Source organism: Athene cunicularia (genome assembly GCF_003259725.1).
Source record: "Athene cunicularia isolate RWA chromosome 6 unlocalized genomic scaffold, athCun1 chr6_part1, whole genome shotgun sequence".
In the NCBI taxonomy this organism is placed as follows: Eukaryota; Metazoa; Chordata; class Aves; order Strigiformes; family Strigidae; genus Athene; species Athene cunicularia.
In genome coordinates, this window is record NW_020799105.1 from 20,458,881 (window position 1) to 20,475,548 (window position 16,668).

Genomic DNA, 16,668 nt, shown 5'->3' on the forward strand with positions numbered 1-16,668 from the left:
CCCTGCCCCGGGGGTGGGGGCGAGCGGGGTTCGCTCGGAGCGGGCCCCCCTGGGTGGCTGGAGCCGCTGCTGAGCGGCCGGGAGGCACCCGCTGCCCTCGGCTGTGTCCGCTGCGGACCTGTTGCAGCTTTTCCTCCTGTGCGTAAAACAGGAGGATCAGCGCGCTCGGTGGTATTATCTTAAGAACTTAAAAGTTTCTTAAAATAGTAGTTGCGCCGTGTGTGAGCGCAGACCGTGACTGAAAGCTCGCTGGGAGAGCAGACTGGTGGTGGAAAGAAATGGAAGGGATGTACTTTCATATCACAAATTAACCCCCTTTCCAGCTTTTTAAGGGCTAGTTAATTTGGTCTATAAAACGACGTCATTCTAGTAATAATACAAAGACGTTTTAGAAAAACATAATTTGCTAATACGACTATTGAGGCTGGCATAGGAAAAAGTGCTTTAACTCCTTTTTGGAGGCACCATCTTCCTGCTGTAATGAGGCACCTGCTAACACTGGCTGTTACGGCAATAAAAATAATAAGTAGCATGTTTTTTTATAACCGTAAAACATACTTGAGAAGAAAAGTGTGCTGTTTACTCAGAGGCTTTTGTTACGGAAATACCACTTGAAACCCATTCAAAGGAAAAGTCACATTTAAGCTGCTTTTGATAATTGTGCGAAAAGGGAGTCAGAAGTACTCTGATGGATCAGTACTTGGCTTGAGTGGGTGCCTGAAACAAAATAAATTTTCACCCCAATCTGATGCGCGGTCTGTGGTAATGAAAAGCGCCTCCTCCTCTGCCAGCTTTGCAAAGGTTATTACAGATAGAAAAAGTTGCACCTGCTTTTGAACAGCTCTCGTGGGATACATTTTTCCAAAGAGAAAAATCTGTTACTGCCTACTATAAGCAGGAATGTGTGTATGCTTTGGGATTGTCCACTGGGAGAGAGAAAAATGCTTCCAGAGGTGAATAGGGAAAATTGTGGATTTTGGGGAGTTCCTGCCTTATTGTCGTTAAAAGAAAAAAACCCTCCAGTTCATGGTGACGGAAGTTGCGTGTAACTGATCTCCTACAGCCATTTGTCAGAGCCTGAGTTAAGAATATCTGCTGGAATTAATGGACAGCTTCTGAAATTGTTTGTTACGTACCAGTGTGTTTCACAAGGGTGGCTATTATTTAGCAAAAGAATCTCAGCATCAGGCCCAAGGAAATTATGTCTCTTCCTAAATAATGTTTTCTTAGCTAGACAGTGCCAAAGAAGACAGATTACCCACTGATACTGAATTTCAAATAAGACAGTGATTTTTGAAGGCATTAGACTTTTTTTTTTTTACCTGAACAGGTAGGAAGGACGAAATCAGGTGTAGGCAGAGTGACTAGATACGAACAGCTTTCTGATTTCCCTCATTCTCAGTCTAGCTCAAATGAGAATTTGGGGGTTTTGGAAGCGATCCAAGAAGTGCAAAAGCTGACTGCCTGTGTCAGGCTGCACGCACCTTTTCAAGGATGGCTATACAGACATCAAACTTTGACTGACTTTATCGCTGCCTTGCTTTCCCTGAAATCAGCCAGTGAAACAAGCATTTTTTTTAATCACCTTTATGATGGTCTTTAAATAACCCTTAAACTATATCTATCAATATTCTCTGAGTACTTCTTCCCTTTCTGAAGAGACCTAGGCAATGAAATGAGGTATTACACCATAAGTGGATGATGAATGGAGCACAGGTCTAAAGTGAACTGAGCTTTTCTAGCTAAGTAATATAGCTGAGACATTATTAACAGTGAAGTCCCATTTTTCTCAGGTGGTTGATCTTGGTCTTCTCACTTACTCTAGGCCTGACATCAGTGTAGCTGTGCTGACTGCACTAGACTGTACCAGATATATAATTAGGTAAAATGAGAAACGGCTCTTGTAAAATTTTAACCGAGAGAGCCATTTGAAATCAGCAGAACCAGACCTTGATTTTTGCACTGAACTATGTATTTTAGATGCGTTCATCAATTCAGATGGCTGTTATTTTCTCATTCAGTCTGGCCTTTTTTTTACCCACATGATGGGTGGGTGTCCTTCCTCTGTGTGTTTAGCTCTGGTACTTACATGAAGTCATTGCAGTGTAAAGCTGGACTAGGAAGACCTTCCTGAGAAAGAACAGAAAATTTCTTACCATACTCCAGTCAGAAATAAGCCTTGACTTTGCAAATGACTGAAAAAACATTTATTAACAAAACCTCTTGGTAGAATAACGATTTTCTTCCAAGTGTCTTAATTTGTTAATAGTAAAACATTCAAAGAATGAGGTACAATCAATATAGTAAAGCATGTATATGCATACTTTTACTAAAAGTGTTTACTAAAGAATAAGGTACAATCAATATAGTAAAGCATGTATATGCATACTTTTACTAAAAGTGTTTACTAGCAATGTCACTCTTCTTCCTATCTTTTCTTTGGTAGAATTATTGATTTCCTATGCTTATCTATTGTTGGTATTTTCTGTGTTAACTTACGCCATCACAGCTCAGCATACTTTCTGTGAGATTGTCTTATAATGAATGTTAAATGGTATTTCCCAGAGTGTTGATAAAAATAGATAGCGTTTAAAGAAGAAAACAGAAATAAGGCTTGTAAAAGTATTTATTGATGCCCCTTCCATATGTTGTTTCCACATGCAGTAAACCCAATGGGAAATACTGCAACTAAAAGTAGACCAAAGGAACTGACTGTGCTGAGCTTCATCGAACTAATATCACAGTGATCGATAGCTCACTAATGCCTTGGGTTTGAGATAAAAGCTGTACCAGCCAGCCACAAAGTCTGGGAGCAGTCCTAAGTGATGTGATATATTTATTGGTTGCAACAATGACTGCACAGGCCTAAACAAGGGGAGAAGATGGCTATCTTACCCTCTTACTGATGGTGTTGTCGGTATTTGGGGAACAACTAACTACACCTAAGTTTCCAACCTCACCCTTCGTGACTGTTGCATCTCTTTTCTCTCTGCTTCCCCAAATAAGTCTTAAGTCACTCGATTCCCATCTCTTTAGCAGTGAACTTATTTTTGAGCACTGACTTCTTGCGTCCAAGTTGACTGAAAAATTCTTGGTAGACCAAATTAGAAATTGCATTGAAAGTTCAATACAGCCTCTCTGGGTCTTTTGCAGTGGTTCACATCAGTGGCAGGGAAGGTAAGACTAGGTAACAATTTAGGTCTCTCTTACCTGCAGTGTTTTGTACATTACTTATGCGCATGTGCATTCTGTCGCAGGCAGGTTAATAAATTCGTTACTGGATTAAAAAGGTACTGTATATAAAAGGCATAATATGTAGGAGTGGTAAAATTATTACCAGTAGGAGATTTTTGGAGGGTTGTGGACAGGCTTTGTCCAGATTCCCTGAAGCAGCTTTGTGTAGTTATTTAAAGTCCCCCTTGATAGAACATGGTAAGCAGGGAGTTAATTTATGGAGCTACCAATTAATCTAAACAAGGGGTGGATCAAATCAGAAATAAGAACATGAAGAAATCACATGTCAGTGTCTGGGCAGTCGTGCAAGAGGAAAAGCAAGGAAGGCCTTGCTAGGTTCTGTGTCACTCCCGACACAGCGTACCTCTTCAGATCTAAAGGAGAAAGGAAGAATACATGTGCTGGGTGGCAGCATTCTTACCTGGAATCATATTTTTAACACTTATATACACAGGCAGGAGTTTTCCATAACCACATGGCAAAAATAGAACTGTTCCCACTTGAACTGTGATAAGGCAGGTACCAATCCAATACGCTTTGGGGTATATAGACAGTGTCACTCTCTAGGTGAGCTCTGTCTCCACCTCCTGTGGCAGCTATGCCCTCTCTTCATGGAGTTAAATAGAAAATGGAAGACATAGCTTGTTCACGCAAATTACATTACTTAAAGACGAAAAATGTATTTTCAAATACGTTGCAGAAGCTCTTGGTTTGATTATTTTTATTTTTCCTTTTTGATTTTACGGATAGGAAAATGAGACATGCGGTGAAGTCGCTTGTCTAACATCACTCAGTAGATCAGGTAGCACAAAAGTATGTTTTTATGGCTGGAAAAGCCTTAGAATTGATAAATTGGGTGCAGTGTAGCAAGTGGTTTTATAGTGTTGGAAAAATCGCTGTTTAAGGAAGTGAAGTCAGAAAACTGCTGTGTGCAAAATGAAATATAGATGAAAATGTAAACCCTGACGATAACCTGTGAAATTCACAGCTGACTTCAACTTACCCTCCTTTTTATGGGGCATTGTTTTGCTAATTCCTGAGGCTTGTACTTTCGTCAGTGTTCCAAATTTCTGTCTCATGGGTAACAGCAGGAAAGCAACAGGTTGACCACCTGCTCTTAGGTGAGCAGGCAGCGAACAGCAATAACTCTGTGAAGTGTGTCATTCCCATCACCCTTGACAAGGATATTTCTGTAAGTGCTTTAAAGGCTTTTCTGTAACCCCGTCCATTAAGGCTGACAGGATGGGTGGTGATAGCAGCTCCCTCTTAAGGGCGCTCTGCTCTTCATAGCAGTCGTTGCTTCTTTCTCTGAACATGTTCAGTTTGGCCCATCAGATGCTCTCTGTGCATGGGCCAACTTCCACGCGTGGGCATAAAGGGCAAGTGTTGTCATGTCTGTGCCAAGGCATTTTAGCTTAAGAAAGAAGCATTTTAGTGATAAGAAAGGTTTTAGTTCCTGAAACAAGGTTGGTCCTCAAGATAGCCGGCATGTTTGCTCCAGTAAGGCTCTCTGTTCTGGAAAGTTTAGGGTTGGATTTCTCCTTCAATTTTTAATAGTGTTTGTTTATTTCCAGTGACATCATTGCGCTCCATCAGTTAGCGCATATGTTAATGTAATACTCGTATAATACAACACGATAATTACAAGAAAGAACAAAAGGCTTATTTGCCTACACATGTATAGGTTAGGAAATGAAACTCGGCACTCAACAAGTAAAACATCAAAAGCAGCTTGGCGTATAAATGGGTTACATGATGTGACTGACACGAAGCTCTGAGACAGCTCATGCGACTAAGCTTATTCATGGTTTCCTTCAGTCATTAGCTAATGATATCTTGCTCAAATGCTGATGTGCTCAGTGTATATATTTAAGCACAAATTGTGAGTAAAAGAGAATGTTAAAATCTTCAGTGGCTGAAGCATGGCAGTAGGAAGTTCAGGGTCAGCGCTGAGAGCAAATCACTCTCCCCATTTGGATAGTTCTCTGGGAAGTATCAATGAAACGTACTGTATGCTAATGTCGTACTATTAATATGCTTAAACACAAAGCACTGTTGAGAAACTTTATAAAAATACCTGGATATGCTGATTTCTATTGGTAGCAAAGTTAGTGTAGTCGTTTTGATTTGTTCAGTTATTGCAACAGAGAAGGGGGGGAAAAAAATGGTCTGGCCAAAAGTAAAATACAAGTGGATACGGAATCGAGTTCTAATGGTTAAAGTTTTGCCTTCCATGACAGAAAATGTTGGTCTTTTTTTTTTTTTTTTTTTTTTTTTTTTTTTTTTTAATAAATAGACTTGGCACATCATTCTTAGATGTGAATATTGGGTACTACTGCCTTTTTCGGTTACTCATAGCAATGAATTTTGATTAATGAATGAATTCTGATTAATGAATTCTGATTAAAAAATAGATTTGAGTATACGTGCAAAGAAAATTTAGTTGTATTTCAGTCAGTTATATTGTTGTATTCTGTTGTGGAAGAACAGAATCATACTACTCTGTTCTTCCTAAATATATAGGAGCTGGGCTTAAAATCCGGGGAAGTGTGCTCTCAGGTCAGATATTGGCATTTTCTCAGTCATTAGAGCAACCAGAATATGTTTCTTTGCATGATACTCTTTACAGCAGCAGCTTAAAAGTTTGGAACAATACTGAGGTCAGTAGACCTTCTCTCTACATACAGAAAGAGGTATTTCATCTCTTGGTAATGTTTGTAAACTTTGCTGTCCTTCCCTAGATAATATTTACAAAACAAGTACAATTTAAATATTTGTACTGCTGCTCTGCAAGAGCTATAGAGGTGCTACACGTATGTATAATACATACATGCTTTAGAGAACTGAATTGACTGGACCACAAATAATATCAGTACAGGTCAAGAAAAATGCAAGAGTGTGATGGCAGCAAAACTTGCTTTTTAACTTTTTCTATAAGAGGAATGAAAGAAGTGCAAGCAGTTTCAAAAGGGAGATTCCAAGTTTGAGACAACTATTCAAGTAATTTAGTGTGTGTGCAGAATATTTTGACAAACTTCATTCTATTGGGACAGCCATCTGGATGACTCCAGTGGCAATTTGCTAGCATCAGCAGTGACTGAATTTGCTGTGTTTCCGTCTGGAATAACACTTGAGCAGTCACAGGGGCACGTGAGGAGTTGCGCCATTATCCACTCCGGACAGATAGTACAGTGGTACCAGGAGTTTTGTTGCAAGGTTGTGTTTTTCTCTTGCTGTCGTTTTTTTTTTCATTCCAGTGGCACACACTGTCAGAGTTCACTTAAAATCCAAGCAAGTTTGAGGATTTTAGCGTCACTCCTGATGGTGCCCTTCCCATGGGAAGCCAAGAGTAGGATGTGGGGGTATGAAGTGTTTTTTCCAGTTGCACAACTTGTGCTGGCTGCACCTTTATTTATCATGGTGATGGCCTCACAACAGAAACGCATGTCCTCGTCTGGAGAGGTGGGAGCGCTGTCATTCCTCCTGAGCAGATCTCCCAGCACGGCTCGGCTGTCCCACTCGTGGCTTGTCCAGAACAGCAATGCTTTTTTTTTCTCTCGTTTGACTGGCGGTGATGACTCCTTTACACTCGCTCGGCACCTCCTGAAATGGTGGAATGGGTCTGAGTTTCTGGTCATGTTTCAGGCTACCTGAAGTGTAGTCCAGGATTGTTGTCAACATTTCTGAGCTGCTCAAGGGAGTCTCTTGTATTTTTGTGCTCCCTCCTTTTTGGGGATTCTGTCTCTTAAATGTAAAATAAGGGTGTGCACAGCCAGCATTCCTGCAGTGCTGATTGTCAGCCCTACTACTTATGGGAAAATACCTCAATATTATGTTGCTTATAATTACTTTCAATTTTATTGTCAGAGAACTTCTTGTTTCCTTGGGTGAGGGCAGGAAAAAATTTCTTCAGTTTCTTTAATGCAGAAATCTGAGTTAGGTTCCTATTTTATATTTAAACTGGGAAGGATGATGTGACTAAGGTTTGTTATTTATTGGTAATAACTCTTTGTGCAGATTTGTGTTAAATGTGAGCTCTGGGCTTTTTCAGGTCACATGTTTGTTAATATAATGAGCAAGAACTGTATTTTGATAGTAGGCAAATAGAAACAAAAAATGGTTTTGGTCTCCTGGCTGGCTGTCCGGTGAAACAGGAATTAAAGCATTCAGAGCGAATCCACAAATCTCTTCTCTGTAGTGTTATGATGAAAGTTTTTCACAGCTTGATTCTGTTCCTCCCCCCTTGCCTCGGTGTCCCCAGGCACACCTGAGCTTCTCCTGAAGTCTTCCAGAACCTGCTTGTCCAGGCTGGGAACAGGCTCCCTTGCACAAAACAGAACTACTTTGGCCAGAAGCCTGACAATGGGGGTACTGGGATCCATGTGCACTCGCTGTTGTGCTGGATTCTCACTAAAAATGAACCCAAACCACTTGCAGCCATCTGCTTGAACCCAAGGCCTCTTTATTCTTCAGTCATGGTGCTGTGGTGGTGTTCCTCAGTGCAGGGTGTTTCAAAGAACACGGATTGTGCATGTTCATGGACATGTGAAAAGGTGGGAAGAAAGGGAACAGGAAAGAAGAGGGAACATTGAGGATGTGGTGATACAAACTGGTTAATGTAAGTTATTGTTTGTAGAGTTAAATATTAATCAAGTGTTGACGAGAGTGGTGTGGATCAGGAAGAGCAGTTGTGATGAGAGCACCTTTGCTAAATCTGATCTCTCTACCTCAGAGCTACTGATGGTGGAAAAATTAAAAAAGGACACGGCATTTGTTCCTTTACTGAGGACTGCTCCAATATGACTGCACTGTTAAGAGACAGACAGACAGAGAGACACACAAATTCCTCTGTAGTTAGCACACGACTACAGGGGGGGAAAAAAGCCTGAACAGAGGACCAACTCAAAATACTGACTTCCCACAGGAGCAGCACAGGTTGTCTGAAGCTGCAAGAATAAATGACAATTTATCAGAGCCTAAGTTTATGCTGTAGTTCTTACAGAGGGGCCAGTGCAAGTATTAAACTTGCCAGAAGTTTCACTTCAGATACAAACTGAATTGTTTGGAAAAGCAGTCCAACCTGATTTTTCTTTGGTTTTGGGTTGCTTCTTTTGTATTTCTTACCAGGGCTTAAGTTGCAGAGGCAGATTTCTCAGATTGCTAAAACGGTTCAAAACAAGGGCAGCCTCAAGGGCCCGAAAATAAAGAAGGGGAGGGAGGGGAAGCACATGGTCAGACTCCTAGGAAGGGTGTTCATGGAGGGTGGGGGGCGTGGGACAGTGTCCATGTTGAAGCCTTGGCAATGATTTATTACTGTGGATTGCTCCAGAAGATGGAAAGTCTTATACCAGACGGAGCAGTTCAAAACATTGCAGACCCCTAAAATGCTACTCCTGTAGGGCAGATGTGTGGTACACCCAGGTGGAGCAGAGCACCTGTGGCCGCGAGCCTTCTCATGTCAGGGCATCTGCAGGTGCTACTGGCCCACCCAGCTCCTAAACACTTCCCAGCACCGACCCTTCCCGTGGGGAGTCTGACAAGGCTGGAAGTGAGTGAATCTCCTTTTTATAGCCGTGGGAGCCGTGCCTGTAGGTGGGGTGGCTGGCGGTGACCTCTCGGGTTACACCCGCAGCCTGCGCCCTCCGTCAGGGAGACTGTGCCGAGCAGCTGGTGCGTGCGGGGTGCCGAAGGCATCGAGTCAGCGTGGAGCAGCAAGGTGCTTCTTCCGACTGTCGAATCATCAGTTTCCCTCCCTGCTCGGCTCCGCTCGCCCGGCAGACATTTGGCTCTGAGGCGGCCTTGCATTGTTGCTAGCTGAGCGCACCTCAAATTTATTTTCCGGCAAATGCAGTTTGCTGGCATAACTGTGCGTCCCTCCAGATCCCAGGAGAGACGGCTGCCGGGAGCGCTGCGGAGTCGGGGTTATGCTGGGAGGAGGTGAACTGGCAAATGCTTGTTGGTGCTCGGGGTCCTGAAGCCCCTAGACAGCCTGTGTTCAGCCAAGGAATGTGGTTTCCTGGTAGGGTGAATTTAAAATGACTCATCTGTCGGCAGTGGATCCTGGTGCAGACCTTGGCATGAGATCATCCTTGTTCTGCAACTGGAAAAGCCAACTTTAAATTACTCCTCTGTGCAAACTTTATAGACCTGGCTCTTCTCTATGCCTCTTTCAGAATTTTTCCTTTGTTTGTGGAGGATTTTTTTTTTAAGGAGTAAAAGGAAATGCAACATCAGGGCTCTGACTTTGAACTTGTTCCCTTGCTATCTTTATTTTATTAGCTTACATAAATAGCCTTTATTCTCTGCATTTTCATTGCTTACAGGAATTCTCAGAAATTCCTTTTTAAGGGGATACTGTCATGTAGGAAAAACACTCAAAATCTCTGGGAGATAAAATAGTTAATGAATTGGTATATTAGTTTTTAGTTTGTACAGAAGCGATGTGAAATATTTTTGCAGCTTATACACCTCTTTAAAAATAGGGTTTCCAACACTTGCACCATATGTCCCCTTATTAAATTCTCCTCTTACTGAATAATGACATTACCCTCTGAATGACAGAGGTGCTTGTTACATGATCTGACTTAGAGATACATCTGGAACTTGGCCCTCCCAGGGCCTCAAAATAGAATGACCGATGCAGGAAGAACTTACTAGAGGACTTGTGAGGGCTCTTAGTGCAAACCACTTCCACCCTTGCCAGGGCTTTGACATTGTCCAGTGAGTGTACTCAGACAACACAGGGATTTATTTTATCTTGCTTTTCAGTGTTTTCCTCTTCATTACACTATCCCCTCTCCTTTCAATATTTACTGAATTGGATCCTCCTGTAGTCGAAAGTGAATATATCCTTCAGTATGCAGTATTACAGCTCTTTAGATAGCCAGTGGGAAGAACACCACCAGCAAACATCCCTTGAAAGTTTCTTGTCAGATCTCATCTGTAGCACCAGGTGGGTTCTGCGAGGTGCTGAGGAAATGTCTCTGGTCTCACAGGCACTTGTCTGGAGGAGCTCTGTCTGAAGGGGGTGAGCTGGTGGCTAAACGCAAGTAATATTTGTAAGAAACCGTGTTGTAATTAGGCAGGCAGGTATTCTAAAGGCTAAGTTGGTATTTGTGAGAAGTGAGGGTGAAAGACTTGTACATAAGCAGATATTTTTAGTTTACTCTCCTCTTTTGCCTGCAGATCTGGAGTGTTAGTTAGCACCTGCTGTTAGCTGCCCTGCATGGACCCAAGAGGGTCTGAACTTCTCATACGCAGCTGATACTGCTTTTAGGCCAGTCCTTTGGGGCAGCTTTTTCTCACCAGGTGCATTGAGCTGAGCAACCAGCAAGTGCTATGTGATGTTTTTAACTTCTAGGAAGGCCAGTCGTCAGCAAATGGTCCATCTCGTGACAGCCCCAAGCAGCCACCAGCAAGAGAAGGGAACATGGGATACCCCAAGCTCCGGGCTGGCTATATCCCTATTCCCGTCATCCACGAGGGCATCGACGGCAGACAGCAGCACCCGTGCTTTTCTGCTCCGCAGCCTGGTGTGCAGCGATACAAGACAGAAGCTGTGCCTACCACAGTGCAGGCGCAGCCACCTCTGAGGGGGGCCTATGCCGGCCCCGAGTCCCCTCCAAGGGGACCGACGGAGGCTTCTCAGACAGATAAACAATGTGGACAGACAACGGCAGCTGCAGCAGCCCAAGCGCCGGCCGCACACGGACCCGAGGTAACTCAGTGTTGCTGGGGTGTGTTTGCATTGGTCTTTGCAGCATTTATGACCTGAATGTCACACGGGTAGTTTATCCTTCAGAAAGCCAAACTTGCCACAGGATTACATTTTCCCAATACTTCCCGAGTATTAAAATGCAAAAGTGCACAGTCATGGCAGCATAAATATGTAGGGTTTTTCTAGCATCGCCTGCTTTCATTCTGGAATGATTCTGTGGAAATAAATGCATGTAAATGGCTTCTGCCTCTAAGCTCTACAGGTCCTGCAGCAGGGGAGGATTGTTTTAGCATTTATACCAATTCCCCCACAAGCGGAGGATACAGGCAAGTCTCTTGTCTTCTGTACCATGAGTCAGGAACTGAAGTGATCAAAGTGGGAGAGACAAAACCAAAGTGGCCAGTTAGCTAACAAGCCAGGCCATTTCAGAAGTTACACTGCTGTGATCTTTGCTTTCCAATTTAATATTGCAGTTGTATTAAGTGTATAGATTTACATACGTACAGCTTTAAAACTGAGTTGCACAGTATTTTTGTCCTTCAGTGGCATGTTAAAGCGTTTTCAAACTATGAGCTTTCTTTAAGAAAAGAGTCACCCTGCTTGCTTTGTGTTTCAGAAGGTGGGATTTTGGTTTGCCTGTTCTCTCTGCAGAATCAGCAGAATTGGTATTTGTGTAATATATGGTAATATCGACCTCGTTTTTATTCAAAGTAAGATAAGCAGGAAATTCAGCCTTCATCAAGCTGAAAATATATCATCAGGTCTGTAAGTGTTGCATTTTAAAATATCATCAGGTCTGTAAGTGGAGCAGTGGTGGCTTCTTCTCTGAAACCTGTTTGTAGTCTGAAGAATGTAATTAAAATTCTGTTAGCAGGTTTCTCAGCTGTCTTGACTAACAATGCCTTGTCCTTGCAGTGCCAGGACAAGAGGCTCAGCTTTTCCTTCTCCCGACACTGTACAGCTTTGTCACATATGCAGAGAGGCTTCAGGAACCTGTCTTCTGTGCCTCTTACTGAAGTCCTCTGAGATAACTACTGAGGACCTCAGAAGTTGCTGTTACAAATTTAGGCAGCACAGTGTGGCTATCCACTGCCCAGAGCCTGTGATTGTGCTAAACTTTAAATCCCATGTCAACAAGGCCACCAGTAGTGGCAGTGATGGGTGTCATAATACAGACCAGCATTCATTTATTTATTTAAGGTTCCTGTTTTATGGGCAGTGGAGTGCTTCACCAGTACCAAAAGAGGGGTCTTGTTCCGCTTCCTCTCCTGCCTTGCCTGCCCTTCTCTTGCCTCTGCCTGTGGTGTCCTGCCCTCTCCTCTGCCAGCTCCAGTCTGACCTGACCTTTCACTGAGCCATGTAACAAACCCATCAGGAAATAATTTTTTTTCCTCTTAGTGAGTGAAACTGGTCAGAATAGCCTGACAGCTGCTGGAGTTGGTGCGGAGTAGGTGAGGTGATGGATTGCCATGGCAGGAGGTGGGAGGGAGCTGTGAGCAAACAAACTGCTGTTCCCCAGACTGCAGACCCACAACCTGGGACACGCTGGGAACTGGATTTTTGCAGCAAGCCTGGCACTTGCTTCTGCTAAACAGCAAGTCTAAGCTAGTGCCACTCTGCTGCTGGTGCCAAGGGGCTGGAAGGTTTTGGGGGAAACGGGGCATTAGCCATATGTGCATTGCCATAGCCTGCTGCTGAATTAATTACATGCTTTAAAAAAAAAAGCCAAAACCCAAAATATGTTAGTGTCACTGGGAACAGAAGTCTAAATGTTGTGTGCCTCTGTTAGGGGATTGTTTTTGTCTCCAGTGTATAATTTGTTTGCTTAACTTTAGTTTACCTCAAATTTAGCAGGTTTAGACAGGAACAGCCATGCAAAAGCAGCAAACGTTCTGACTGAGCATCCACTCCCTGCTCATGAGGGCTGGGAATGCTGTAGCTCAGGTTTCTGCTTGTTATAATGATGGTCTCTCACAACTTCTGTGGTTTGTCTAGTGAGGCCCTGGGCCAAGAAAACCAAGGAAATGGATCCCTTGCATGCCGGAAGCACGAGTTCAGTTTCTATGACCATCTCCTTGTTTTTTCTTTGGAAATAAAAAGTACTGTGAAGCACAAAACCTGTGCAAATTTAATAATGGATTTTGTTTTTATGGCAGCCTCAATCTCCTGGAGCTTCTGATTCTCCAACGGTTTCCCCTCAGTCCGCTGGCAGACCCAACGCAGGAAGCCATCAGCTTCCTCGTGGTTATATTCCAATTCCTGTGATCCACGAAAACATCCACCGGCAACCAGCGCAAGTCTACCATCAGGCACAGAAGACACACTACCCTGCCCAGCAGAGCGAATACCAAGCCCACCAACCAGTGTTTCACAGAATTCAACCAGATGAGAGGGAGCCTAAGACAACGCGAGCGCAGTCTCCGTTCAGAGTGTCTCAGAGAGGCTCATCGAGCCGTGAAAGTTCACCGGCCAGAGTTACCACCCAGGTGCAGCCCCCAGCTCCCATCAGAGTGCAGACAGTTGTAGACAGACCCCAGGTATGTAGAACGAGGAAGGGAATTACCTGCTAGGTATTTTGTTCAGTGTGGCTAGAGCTGAAAAATTATACCAGCAGGCACGTGCAAACATGTAAAGCAGTCTCCCTTTCTTGATTTAAAGTGAGACATCCTGTGATAATAACCAGCAGCAAGTTGCCTTTCCACCTATCAGGACTGTGGAGTCTTTGGATCACTGAAATATGATTTAACACACGATTTTATTTTCCTCTCGTCAGAGTATAATTTAGTGTAATTACACTGAGGTCACTGATGTTGCATTATGTTTGTGAGAAGAAAACCAGGTCCGCGGGATTTGTGGCATCTATGTAAATACACCTCATTGATGTCTCAGAACCATTTAGGATAGCATCAGATGCACAAAGTAATTTTAGTTGAGAAAGAGGATCAGCAAAATCTAGTCTTAGAGCTTTTAATTTTTCCTACATGAAATGTGTTCTTCTCATGGAACACGTTGCTCATTGAACATTTTTTCCATGTTAAAATGCTTACTACAACTACAGTTAAAGACTACTGGAAATTTGACCACTGTGAGCGTGTGGAAGAGAGGATGTATCAAAACAAGCCTTGATTTCTTCTCTGGAGAGATTTCACATTGAAAATGACAGGAGCAGAATTAGGTTAATATTTTTGAAAAGCCAGGTGCTAGGACAAAACAATGAAGGTTTCAGATTTCATGACATATTCTAGGTTATAATGCTAATTTATTTTTACAGGTGAGAATTTGAGGCCCCTAATGAAATTTTACGTTTAATGGGTAAAGCAGTAACAGATTGTCAGTGCAGGCTATTTCCTTATTTGGTTTAAATATAAATGTAATGTTATACTTCAGCCATCTAAATCTGTGAGAGCTGGATCCAGTACCTTTCCAAAATCACTGTATATGTGCACAACTAAGTGAAGGGTTTGGCAGAAGAAGGAAAATACAGATCTCACAAATCCCAGTTTCCTGCTAAGAGTTCAAAACTAATCTCAATTTCAAGAGATTTCTGATTTGATGACTGTTAGATCTGTGGTAATCCCAATGATTGTCTCTAATAGCTACAGTGTAATAAGATTGACATAGTAACTTCTGCAGGTAAATACTCTAAAATAAAATCAGTAAAAATAAGCAAAAAACCTGGAATGTCTCAAAAGCAGGAATGGAATGAGAATAGCCCAGAATGTGATTAAATCTCAGCAAAGTAGTTCGCTTTTGAAGGAACGCAAGCTCTCAGTGACACACTGAGGATGAAACTTGATGGTGCTGCAGTCAGCTCCAACAAATCTTACTTAAGTCAGGTGAGGGCTTTGCTCTAAGGTAGTATCTCACAAAACTGCTTGTAGGGCTGATTTTTGTGAGCATGGGCAGGATGTGGTGGGTTGAAGTTTAATGTCTTTGAGAGTTTGATCGGTTCTTGTACTCTGCAATAGCTTGAAAACAATAACTGAACTCTTAAGCACACTGCTTTTTTTTTAAAAAAAAACAGTAAAATTAGCAATGCACAAGAAACATTAATCATCTGGTGTGTGCAAAAATCTCACTTCTAGAAATACAGAAAACTGGATGTTAGGTTACTTGTTCTTTAGAAGGAAATAAAGAGCATTGTTCATTGTGTCTCAACACAAACTTGCCTTATTCACCAGGTTTCTCAGCAACAAGTCCCACCTCAAGAGCCACCAAGACCATCCCCACCACCTGAAATCAAACCTGAAAACAAGGCAGTCCCACCACCCGGAACTGAGGTGCCGTCACCATATATCCCAATTCAGGTCACTCACCAAGAACCAGATGCTAAGCTACCACCCCAGAAGCCTCCAGCCATGGCAGAAAAAGGTGATAAAAAGATTCCCTGCCAGGCTAAGGTGGTTGCCCCGCAGGAAAGGCCTCCTGAAGAAGCAGCAACACTGAAGACAGTGGAAACAGGAGAACCTCAAAAGCATCCTGGTGTTTTGAAAGTGGAGGCAATTCTGGAGAAAGTACAAATGCTTGAGCAGGCAGTCGACTCCTTTGAAGGCAAGAAAACTGACAAAAAATACTTGATGATTGAAGAGTATTTGACCAAAGAGTTGCTAGCCCTAGACTCAGTGGACCCTGAGGGTCGTGCAGATGTGCGCCAGGCCAGGAGAGATGGTGTAAGGAAGGTCCAGAACATTTTGGAAAGACTTGAACAGAAAGCAGAAGATGTCCCAGAACCTGTTCAAGTTGACGGACTTCAGCCAAACTTGCCGGAGCCTAAGCCACCACAGGAAATCATGGAGATTGAACCTGTGGTAGTCAAGAACAAGGGAGATACCAGTAATGAGAATGCTAAAGAGGAAACCAAAATGGAAAGACATCAGCCTGAAACTAAGGAAGAAGTGTTTACCAATCTCGCCACCACGACAAACACATCTAATAATCCAACTGAACCGTAGCCATGTGCTGAAATTAAAATCTCTCAGACTTTATAACTTAAAGTGTGTTTAAGTGAATTTTAAGTTGCATGCATTTCCAGAGCTCTTTTCAACTGGTTTTTAATCAACATAGCAGCTTGGGACACAGTAAACACTTCGCTGGGGAAGGAGGGAGTTAAAAAGAAAGTAATGCATTTATCCTTTATTCTTACACTATGTAAAAGACATGCTTCAAAAATAAACCCTGTACATTAATCACTTGTACATCAGCTGAGTGGAAAAAAACCCACAAACCAATGACTTCAGGGTTAATATTGATGCGTGTTGTTTAGGGTGTATTCTTTTGCAGGTGATTTTTGTGAAATCAGTGGCCTGCACTGTCAGAATACCAGTCCTTCTATAAGTATAGCCACTCTTAACAGTAATGTTTTTATTTTTAATGTTCACAGTTGGGCACTTTAAGTAATGATGGATAGAAAAGTGTGTAAGAAATTGTAGGGATATTTATATGTGTGCAGGACTTCGATGCTATATTTTAAGAGGGAAATAAAATAATATAGAAGCCTAATTTAGTCTTGTGATTTTATAAGCTGGAAATACAAAGGCTGTAATCGGTTTCAGATACACTCTTCTAAAGAGAGATTCTAGTACACCGTTGTAGTTAGAGTCTGACAGCTGCTTTCTCAATGAGACCAAAATGTGCCTTTCTCCATTTACTTGCTCCCTTTTAATGTTGTTGCTGTATCACATATGTGGATTGAGGTAGGAATTTGGCTTAGCATTTAT

General features: G+C 42.5%; 1 protein-coding gene across 1 annotated transcript in view; it reads left to right on the forward strand.

The window, feature by feature from the left end:
* BAG3 (BCL2 associated athanogene 3) overlaps positions 1 to 16,448 on the forward strand; it is a 17,492-nt gene extending 1,044 nt beyond the window's left edge. Inside the window, exons 2-4 of the mRNA XM_026851546.1 lie at positions 10,595 to 10,951; positions 13,108 to 13,488; positions 15,133 to 16,448. Of these exons, the coding sequence (XP_026707347.1) occupies positions 10,595 to 10,951; positions 13,108 to 13,488; positions 15,133 to 15,903 (1,509 nt within the window). The 3' untranslated portion in view covers positions 15,904 to 16,448. The remainder of the gene's footprint in view (positions 1 to 10,594; positions 10,952 to 13,107; positions 13,489 to 15,132) is intronic.
* Positions 16,449 to 16,668: the final 220 nt, after the last annotated feature.